Source organism: Pinus tabuliformis, chromosome 4_1 (genome assembly GCF_031772625.1).
Source record: "Pinus tabuliformis cultivar Carrire ecotype Pingquan chromosome 4_1, CPIR1, whole genome shotgun sequence".
NCBI classification, from domain to species: Eukaryota; Viridiplantae; Streptophyta; class Pinopsida; order Pinales; family Pinaceae; genus Pinus; species Pinus tabuliformis.
This window is the reverse complement of record NC_142303.1, coordinates 470,394,608-470,406,640: the sequence shown is the minus strand read 5'-3', so window position 1 is coordinate 470,406,640 and position 12,033 is coordinate 470,394,608. Positions and strand designations below refer to the sequence as shown.

At 30.5% G+C, this 12,033-nt stretch overlaps 1 protein-coding gene across 1 annotated transcript; it reads left to right on the top strand.

Annotated features, from left to right (window-relative positions):
* Positions 1–1,129: 1,129 nt before the first annotated feature.
* Positions 1,130–2,400, top strand: LOC149176480 (ethylene-responsive transcription factor ERF012-like). Its single transcript, XM_089423123.1, has one exon. The coding sequence runs from the start codon at positions 1,302–1,304 to the stop codon at positions 1,902–1,904; it is 603 nt and encodes a 200-aa protein (XP_089279249.1). The 5' UTR covers positions 1,130–1,301; the 3' UTR covers positions 1,905–2,400.
* The last annotated feature ends 9,633 nt before the right edge of the window (positions 2,401–12,033 follow it).

Here is a 12,033-nt window from a genome sequence, read left to right as displayed (position 1 = left end):
GCTAGAATATAATTGCCAAGAGAAGGAAGAGCATAGCCATATGACATGCAAATCACCTATGTAATTATATGTATGTCAGTATGCATGTTTTTTTGGAATTGGACTTTCAAATTTTTAATTTAACTACCAATAATTCTTAAGTGGATGGTAGGGATTTATCTTCCATAAGAAATTCTTACTAGTATATACAGATCAAATGCTAAAATTTATTTACAAAGTATTTGTGTTTTTTTTACCTTTTAATTAAATTCATTAAGAAAAACAAATATCATATGATTAAGTGTAGTATCAAATGAGTTATGATTTTTTTGGCATGTGGTATTCATAAGCCATGATATTGACCCATGATATTGTAAGAAAACCTATTTATAAATTAAAAAAATTGAAGTGAATTTCCATTGTTAAAATCTTGTTACATGTGTTTTTAAATATACATATGTTTAACTTATAAATTAATTTTTCTATAATAATAAATTCTTATTTAATTATTTTTTTTTAACAATTTAATATGTATAATAAATTTAGCAACTTGACATATATAACAATAAAAAAAAATGTATAACATAAAAAAAAGTTTTATAACATGAAAAGAATGTTTTATACCTGTTATAGAATAATGCCCATTAACATTTGCCACCCATTTAATTTATATAATGTAAATTAAAAACATAAAAACATGGAGGGTAAAGGAAATTAGTAGAGGTGGATAAACCACTCTTGCAAGACCATTCTTCCCGGCATAGAAGGCGTCCGCGGTATTAAAAAACCACCCCACAAAGCAACAAAACAGTGAGATTTAGTAATCCATAGGATCAGCACACTGCCCTCTGGAGTGTGACATGTCCGTCGTTGTGGAAATAGGTGATCACTTCTGGTCGCCTTCGCAAAGTTACGGTGGGAAAGGGTCGGTGGACTGAAATAGAGTTCTAGAAGAAAAGGGGCAATGAATCAAAAGAATCTTCCAGAAGTAAACAACTTATGATTAAAAGGGATCAGATAAAGTGGACTATTTTGTCAACATGGGATTTTGTCTTCATTTCATCCGTCGTCATGGAGTACATCTGAAGAAATTCCATACACTCAAAGTTCAAACACGTTTTTCGTCTCTATAAATTTGCTGCCATACAGCAAACAATCTCATTCGCATTCATCCTGCAAATATTTAGTGGCGGACGTGTAGTAGCTACTTACACCTCTACAAGTCCCGACTTTCAAATACTCTTGCCATCACAATCCCTCCTTTACAGACTCCAAACTTTCACCAGCACGTCCTTAGTTTCATTTTTCCCTAAAAACCGGCCATGACTAAACCCTCGCAAAACCAGACTCGCCACAGCAGTCCCGAAAGCCTCTCACTGAAGTCCGAGAAGTTCAACGGAATCCGAAGGAGGAAATGGGGAAAATGGGTGTCGGAAATTCGAATGCCCAATTCCAGCGGTAGAATTTGGCTGGGCTCCTATGACTCTCCCGAAAAGGCTGCCCGCGCATACGATTTCGCTGTGTACTGCCTCAGAGGATCCAACGCGAAGCTCAATTTCCCCCACTCCCCGCCGAAAATTCTCAGCTCTTCGTCTCTATCGCCGCCGCAAATTCAAGCCGCGGCAGCCAAGTTCGCCGCACAGGAATTTCATCTGACTTCGGAGAAGAACGGCGCGTCATCCCCATCGTCCAGTTTGGAAGTGGAACGCGACATTGACGACCGACAAATTACAGCAGCGCAGGATCCGGCATTTAGGGATTCAGTAGCACTTGAAAGTCTGGAGAGTTGGGGGTCTCTAAATGTAGAGGACATTCCTCCCTTGGACGTGTCAGTGGAGGATTATGGGATTCCCTTCCAGCTGACGGAAGACTGGGGACCGTGGGTTTCTAATTTTTATTTTCCCGCTGCTGAGATTCTGCCATGAGAATTCAACTAAATTAAATTATCTTATTATTTGGGAAATTCATGGGATTAATGCCCCTTGGGCAAAAGAGAGCCCGAGCCGCCGCTTGGAAATGATGGCCACCTCTTAATAAAATTTGATGTACATATATTTATAACCAATTGCAATGCCAGAAATGAAGGTATTCCGGAAGCATGGCTACGGTGGCTCGCTTCATAACAGAGGCATTCAAATGCTTGGAAGGAAAGATGAACATAAATACAACAAAAGTTTATTGATGATGAAACAGAGCCATTTAAGTCTCTATAATCTTTTGTTTTTTCATGGAATGTGGAAGTGCTACCAACCAGCCAGGAGTCCCCTTTCTTGCTCAGAAGCGACTAAATGCAATGCACAGCCAACATATTCCTTAAAGAATGTTGACAGCATCACAAACATACAAAATAAGGATAGGGGATAGAGGTCAAAGGACACCTACTCCTATGGTTTAATGACGAGTGGAGAGAGTATTACAACATCTTAGTGTTTGGCCTTCTTCGTCCTTCATCACTTTAAAAAAATCTCTCAATGTTTTACATTCATTTTAAATAATATTTTATATTCATTTAAATATCGTAATAGGTTCGTAATAGGTTTTTTTATAATGTTGTTTACAGTTGAATTATTATCAGTATTATGCAATTTTCACTTAATAAAAAATGATAACCAAAATAACCTTACATATATAAAATAATTTATTTCCTCCATCATTAATTTATATGAACTTTTCAATGGTTTTTGATTTTACGCGAAAAGCAAGACCTACACCTAATTGAATTCAAATCTCGTGTACAAAGTGCTAAAAACCTATGTAATATTTCCGATAGCCTTCTTTGTGTCAAGATCTCATGACAATTCATAATTCGATTAACAATATGTTTTGAAAATTCATAATTCTATAATTGATTGACACATACATCTACCTATATGCTTTGACAATTCATAATTCCATAATTGATTTACACATGCTTCTAGCTATATTGTGTGTACCTGGGTCAAGTGTATTATCATTATGAAAGAAGAATTGGAAATATATTTTTTAAGTAATTTTGAGTAAATCAATAAAATCAATAACAAGTGGTTTAAATGGTAGAGTGTAACATGATATTTTATTTTATTTTATTTATTTATTTTTTAAATAATACAAAGATCACGAAGAAATCAATAACATGGTTTAAATTATATAATGCATTCATTATGATTTTATTATTATTATTATTAAGTTAAACATAAAATAGTGCAAGGGTCGTAACATTTAGTATGAAAAATCATGATTCTAGTGTTTAATTGCTTCAAACATGTTATTGTGGCATTCTAGCTATAATTTTTTCACTGGGAGGTTTCAGATGGTGAAACTTGGAGAATATTGAGAAAACATTTCGGGAAATATCTGGTTCAAATTTCAAATATTGGTTCATTATATTTTTAGAGATATGTTTCAAGGAAGTTGTGGTTTCTAAATTCTCCTGAAATTTGTCTCAAATAGATCTTACTTCGCTATAACTTCAGATATATGCTCTAAGGAAATCAAGGTTCCTGAATACTTCTACAATCAGTTTCCAATAGATCAATTTGGAATTTTTGCAATAACCTTTTTTCTATGAAGTTTCAGATAGTGAAACTTGAACAATATTAAGAATAAATCTGGAGGAACATCTAGTTAAATTTTTAGAATTTGGTTCACTATATTTTCAAAGTTATACCCTATGGAAGTTAGGGTTTGTGAATAATCTTGAAATAAATTTTAAACAAGTTTGCTTGGTGCTTTTTCTATATCCTCTTGTTTGTACTTTTTAGATTGTAAACTCTCCAGGAATTTCAAGATTCATATGGAAGTACATAATGTATAGATTTCAAAATTATATTCAAAGAATTGGACATGTGGCACACTATACAAGTTTAATAGTGGGAAGAGGCAAAAAATGCACAAATTTTATGGAAGTTACCATATCTTTCACTTGACACATCAAATTCAGTCGACACCTGCACAATTGCATAAAATACATATCAAAATATTATAGAACAATTTTTAGACTTAGAAGGGCTCGAATCTCAAATATATATCAATAAAAATTCAACCATTCTGGCATTCTCCAAATTAAGGTATGTAAAATACTGGCGACCTAACTATTGATTACAAGATCCATTTTTTTGTGACTGAAAGTTGTTATAAAGACAAGTGTTATTATTATATTCCAATGTGCCTCCAAAGAAAGCTAATACACCAATTAAATCTACTAAAGGCTTATCCATGACTCATAAGGAAAGTGAAGAATTAGAAGCTAGGTGATCTCAATTAGAGAAGAAAGTTAATGAAATGGATGGTAGTATGTTGAAAAGGTGGATTTATCAAATTCTCAAGAAAATGATCAAAAGAGAAATGGAAAAGAATATGAATGAAAATAAAGAATAAATAGAAAAGAAGATGAATTAAAATGATATTTAGAAATATAAAATTCCATGATTTTATTGGAAAATCTTCTCTTGGAGATGCTTCTTAAAGGGGATGTAGAGATCTAAGGAAATTAGGAACATAAGGAGAAGCATGGTGCTGAGAATCAATGTCACATGGGGAGTATGTTATCACAATTGGAGAGTACAAATATTGAATCCCAGAACCATGATCATGAATTTTCAATCCAAGATCCATATCATCAAGGCTTTAAGTTAGCACCAAGGAACTATTACATTCCAAAGATCGATATGAGGTAGTTATGATCTTGTATCATGGATGTTTTCAGATGGAGTGATACTTTGATCACACCATGTGGCATCCTTACAAAATGTAAATATTACATCCATATGTTTAGAATATGACCAACATGTAGGGTATCAATGGCTTTGTGAAAGGAAAAATGATTCTATTATCTCTTGGTCCATTTTTACAAAGGGATTGATAGCACATTTTGGGGATATTAAGAGAACTATATTCTTTAGTTAATTGGTAAATATTCGACAAAAAGGTCTAGTTACACAACACACTCAACAATTCCAAATGTCGAGTCTTAAAGTAAAGAAGATTTCAAAGGATAATGTATTATACCTATTTATGGGAACTTTAAAGCAAAGCATCCAACACGAGGTGTGTCTTTTTGAACCTAAATCCCTAGAGCATGCTTTTAGTCTAGCAAGGAAAGTTGAAAGTAAAAATATGGACACTAGCAAATTGGTCACTAATAACTATAGTGATGATCATTCTCCCTCTCATAAACCAACAAGGTTGGCTCCTCAACTAATGGGTGAAATAAGAGAAAACATATTATGTTTTAATTGTGACAACAAGTACATTAAGGAACATTAATGTAATGAGAATAAATTATTCTACATTGACTATGAAGAGGAAGAAGATCAAGAATTGAAACAGTCACAAGATCTAGAGCTACAAGAGACTACTCCAACAACATCCTATCATGCATTGGTTGGCATCAATAATCCACAAACCCTCAAGATAGAAGGGTACATCCAAAGGAATAAGGTAACAATGTTGATTGACTTGGGAAATACCCATAACTTCGTCAATAAAAAACTAACAAAACTTCTAAATTATTTCATATCTCCAGCAGGTCGAGAGTTTCAAGTGAAGATTGCAGATGGAGACACCATAAATTACTCAAAAAGTGGCATAGTATTAAGGTCAATATGGGGGAGTATTTGTTGGACAGTCCCATGATTGAAATATAAATGGGTGGTGTTGATGTTGTATTAGGGGTCCGATGATTACACTCATTGGGAATAATGACCTTTAATATTCAAGGTCTCTTTATAAGATTTACTTTAGAAAGAAATGAAATTGAGCTTATAGGTATCGAAGGGAAACCCTCTAAAGTCATAAGCTCTAATGGAATGACAAAATTACTCAAAAAGAGGCACCGGGGTGTAATGCCACAATTATGTTCACTAAATGTTCAAACATCAATATCATCTATATTGGGGAATCTCCATAAAACTGTCAAAAATCATCCTAACATATTTGGATTAATGCCTAAGGGTCTTCCACCTAATGGAGAACATGACCATCTTATTCAGTTGTAGTCGAGAAGTGTACCAAAGATAAATAAAGAAGGGAAAATCAACAAGGTTGTACAAGAATATACCTACAAAGTTTAGAAACTTCGAGGGATATTCAAAAGGAATTAATTGTAATATATAAGTTATGAAAATTTGTCTTTTGTTGCCTACCCTTCTTGGCATATACATTTTTGAGTTAGAGGGTTGTTCGAAAGAATCATGTTATGTCAACTAGAGTCTAGTATAGTATGGGTATGATTGGTAACACTTACAAAATGAAGGTGATGTTAATTAAATCTAAAAATATCACTTACACTAATTTCATGGATAACTACAATTCCCTTGAGCCTGAAGTTTCTTCATACAAATATCTCATAATTAACCTTCATCACAAGCTTGAGTTGAAATAAAACTTTGACAAAAGGATAAATGGATGGTGGAAAACTTATTATGGACTTGGAAATAGTGATAAATTAGTGGATCTTTAGTTATGGGATAAGATGAAACTCCTCTTTGGTATTATAGTCACTCCTATTATTTGGCATGGTTGTGAAGTTTGGGTTTGCAACATCTCTAGAGAATCACAGAGAGACAAATCAAACCTAAAGGTGTTTTATAAATTATAATTTCAAAATTAAAGGCAATACACCCTATCTTATCCTCATCACAAAATCACTTATTTCTTGTGTTTAGAGCATAACTATGACTATGCATCTAATGTATAAGAACAAGATAAGCAATATGGAAGATAAGAGTCTTCCTAACACTACTTCAAACTTCAACGAAAACCATGTGCAAATAAAGTTAGGTTAGAATAAATATGACAAACTTTAGTTAAATTATTCCAGGAAATAAAGGAAGATACCACATTATTGAATTATGATAATTATTAGATCTAAATTTACACTTTATAGAATTATGATAATATTAAAAACATTACAAGATCTAAATTTAAAGAGAAATTATGATGTGACAAAGAATTAGAAGATAAAAAAAATAAGATACTAAATGTAGTTTATCAAAGCTAATTTAGAAGATCAAAAATATATTTTTGTGTTTTGAGTAGTGTAAAGAAAGAAATCATTATTACTAAAATAAGGAAAATCCCTCACAAGATCCATAGTGAAACACTGGATTTGACAATTCCTAAAATGTTGTAGGTTGGAGAATTTATGATCATTGTGACACTAAGAGAGTTGAAACTAAATAAAACTCTCATAATGTGTTTTGAGTGGTATATCATTGAATTTTAATTTCAAAATAATTGTTACAATATCAAACTTGTTAACCTTTTAACTCATAAAAATTATAATTATTTAACAATATTGCTTTCCCTAAATATTTTACAATATAGAAACAAAATTTTAAAATAAACCAACTAATTTTTATTTTTTTCAAAGTTAAATAATAATACTACTTTTTATAAATAAATTTAGATAAGATAAAATTGATAAATTAATTTATAAATGTGAGAAACAATCATCTGATTTCAAATCTATTTTAATTAATTTACAATTTTAAAATTATAAATAAACTAATTATTTTTATTATTGAACATTAAAAATTATTTTATAGTTAAATTTTATAAAATATATGTGGCTAAATCAATTATAATTATTAAATTAAAATTACTTGTAGTTAAGTTTTATAACATAAATATGCAAAATGTGTATTGCTAAATCAATTATAATTATTAAATTAAAATTACTTAAATCATTTTCCTATTAGATTATTTTGTAATTTTTAATTTAATTTAAAAATAAAGATGACGAAATTCTAACTATTCATTATAAAATGTTCTTGTAAATCAATTTTACACTAATTATCTTTGGGTTTAGCTTATGAAAACATTTAATCACATTATACCAATTTTGGTAGAGTTGGGAAATAGCAACTAAATCAAAATCTCCCGGATTAGTTGTGTATTTTCTTTAGCAATGGGGTTCTTTTGAATTGAAGTTTGGTGTTGTTTGGTTGGGCAAAGTGTTTGTAAATAAGCCACTTAATACGGGGCACATAGGACACAAAAATATGAGTATTCAATATAGGATACAATAATTCTCAAGAATAAAACATGGATGATTATATATATATATTGTTTAGATGATGATACAAATTTAATATACAACTAATATTTATAATCAAAATAGTATTGAATGTATATGTAATTCATTTATGAACTAAAAATACATCAATAAAGAGACACTAAATGGAATGTATCGTCCAAAAAAATTCATGCTATAACAAATAAATAGTATTATATCACTAGTAGAAAATGATGAAATTAGTGACTAGGTGACTAAAAAAGTTAGTCACTACAACTTTTCCAAATGAAATACTACAAAAAATTAGCAATATTAAGAGACCCAATTAAAAACGACTAACATAAATGACTATTTTAGTCATTAGTTAAAATATACAACTAGATAATAAGTAATACTATTGAAAATTACTAACATAAATGACTAATTTAGTCTAGGGAAAAAAATATGACTACCTAACAAAAACTACAATAATATGAATTAGTCGTTTATGTTAGTCATTTTAATTGCGTCACTTCAACAATATAAACTTACAAGTCATAGGGAATTCAATGGTTGTTTTAGATTAGATGAAATGTTATACTTCCTTGTACACTTATTTATTGAATCAAAGAATGATGAAAATTATGGAGCTTATTAGAATCTTTAGGGTCATATCATTTGATCACATTCACAGGGAATCAAATTCAAAGGTTGACAAATTATCGAAAAGGGGAGTGAGCCAACACCTCCTTTTGCAACACGACATGACTACCTATATATGTTGTGACAACCTTTCCAACTTATTTAGTTGTTTGCACATATATTTCACATTTCTTCTTCGTCTTGCAAAGTGGTAGTGCTAAGGAGAGGGTATGGAATTTGATCAAAGAATGTTCACTTAGTACCACTACCAAATTTCCTTCATGCAGCTTGCATGATGATAAATGGATGACATTTGAATGTTACAAATGTATAAGTAGTCCACATTCAACTTTGTTGTCTTCATTGTCCTTAGTAACAACGACAAGTTTGGATATTTCCTTTATTTATCATCACAAACACATAACTCTTTGTTGTCTCAAACATAGTTAATATTGTTGGTGTATGATCTCTTAATTGTGGAATGGTCTCTTGATGATGATAATGAACTCTCAATCTCCAATGCTCATGAATACAATGAATGAATGATCTAATGCCTTACTTGTATAGACAATTTATGATTCATTTTCTATTTTTATTGTGCCATTGTATATATGCTTCACTAGCATCTCATGCTATATGGTTAATTGAGCAAGCTTTATTTTTCATTTTTCAAGTATAATTTGGTTGCATGAATAAGCATAGTTGTGTAATTAAAATCATTCAAAACTTGCTAATAATTCATGGTTTGTTTGAATATTCGCACACTTATCCCTAACCTTTTACTTTGAGGGTGAGTAGTGTCAAATCACTAGTCTTTGTTAAGGAACTTCCTTTCATTACTCAATGACCTAGCTTAGCTCGATATTTAAGTATTCCCCCCTAGATAAAGATATCCTTCTTGTAGTCTAAAGAGTGAGAGAAGGCCACCAAGGGGATATTGGGTGGCTTGCTTGATGGGTGGTGTCAAGACTTTTTTTTATATGAGAGTGTTTGAGTGGAGATACAGTTTAGAAAACGCTTACAAGAAAATTAGTTTCCTTTATTTCCATCACCTAAACTACTTCCAATAAAATCATGTGCTTTTAATAAAATCTAATTTTGATAAATAATTAATTCAATAAAATTAAAAAAAAAAAAATTATTATTATTGTTATTTTTTTTGTATATGAGAGAATAGACAACTATAGCATGTTTGTACTTAAGGATCGATTCTATCCACTACCACAATCACCTCCAAGTGTACCCACATTGCCTCACACGTGGCACACTGAGCTAATCGAAGTTTAAACCAATAACATCATAAGAAATGCCTTAACAACCCATTCTATCATAAACTAATATACACCATGGGGCAAATTAAAAATAACTTTTAATATTAAAAAATATAGTCAATTTATTTTATTTGAAAATCAATTTTAACATCTAATTTGAGGAAACTTTGTAAAATAAAATTTAACGTGAAAATTTTTAAGCAAAATAGAGTTGGGGTAAATTATTAAAATAAAAATAAGTAAAGTGAAATATAAAATTAATAATTATAATTATAATTAATAATTCAATCATATTACTCCTAATTTACCAAGTGCCAGAGGCATAAAATCTCTTCATATACAAACATTTTTTAAAGTGAAAAGAGATTTGATCCCTCTGCCCTTGGTAAATCCAAAATTAAGGTCTAAAATTAAGATATATCCAAGCTAGTTTTATATCAATTTATGTAATTGAAAGTAAAGAATTATTATTTTAATGAAAAGTTACTTTCAAAAATATTTGTAATTTCCTCAATTTTAAAATAAAGCCAACCTAGTTCCATCTTAACTCCGGATCTATCAAGCAACGAGAGGGATCACATCTCTTGAGGTGCAACCCTCTTTTTTTTAGTGCAAAACTTGAGGAAAGGTTTGTATCTTGAGAGATTTGATCCCTCTTGGCGCTTGATAGATCCAGAGTTAAGATGGATCTAGGTTGGTTTCAGTCATGTGCAGCCAAAGAAAATCTAATGAACATATGATTAATTTTATCAATAATATGTAAATTCATATAATATTAATATAATCATTTTAAATATGCTAATATGTCTCAGATTAATTTGTATATTTTAATTTTAAATTTGCTTAGTTGCCTCAGTTTGTTGTGATGATAATAACTTTAATGATGAAAAATGATGAAATATAATTTTTTAAAGTAAAGGAACAATGTAATAGTGTTGAATGATAGAAAATGTGAATAATAATAATAATATAGTCAATTATAAATAGTCTTCATTGTGGTTAATCTAAAACTATTTTCTTATATTATTCTTATTGTCACCGTTGTTACTTTTGTCATATTTTCATATTGATTGTCATATTTTCATATCGATTATATGAAAAGGACAGGTTAAACAATAAACCATTTAAATCTTTAGCTCAATCTATTGTAGTAAACATCATTCCTTGTCTCTCCTTCTCTCCAATATTAATAGGTTGAATTACTATAACACAAAAATCAATGTACATTGTCAATATTTTTTTTGCTTACACTAAAATCAATGCACAATGTTAATCCAATCACTTTAAAATTAATGTACCATCATACATCCAATTACATCAAAAAAGAAATCAACATTTACATTGAAATTAATGAATCTAATGCAAGCAATTAAATAACATTAGAAAGCAACATTTACACTAAAATCATTGCATCTAATGAAAGCAATCAAATAAGATTAGAAATCAACACTTACACTCAAATCAATTCATCTAGTGCACGTAAGAAAATTGGATTATAAACCAACATCTACACTGAAATTAATGCACCTAGTGCAAGTAAGAAAATAGGATTATAAAGCAACATCTACACTGAAATCAATGCATCTAGTGCAAGCAATCAAATAGGATTAGAAATCACCATCTACATTGAAATCAATGCATTTAGTGCAAGCAATCAAATAAGATTAGAAATCACCATCTACACTGAAATCAATGCATATAATGCAAGCAATCAAACATTATTAGAAATCAACATCTACATTGAAATCAATGCATCTAGTGCAAGCAATCAAATAGGAATAGAAATCACCATCTACATTGAAATCAATGCATTTAGTGCAAGCAATCAAATAGGATTAGAAATCATCTACATTGAAATTAATGCATCTAGTGAAAGCAATCAAATATCATTAGAAATCAACATCTACACCAATCAATGTAGCTAGTGCAAGAAATCAATTTCGATTAGAAATCAACCCCCCAAACACACATGGTATTTCACTTCATATCTATCAATCTCTTTGTCCCTCCCTCCCTCTCTCCATCTCTATTTTCTTTCCTCTCTTCACTTTCCATCTATATCTCTATCTTCATTTTCCTCTCTATATCACCATCAAAACATACACTCTATTTATTCAATCTATCTACCTATCCATCCCTCCTCCTTCTCTCTCTCTCTCTTCCCCT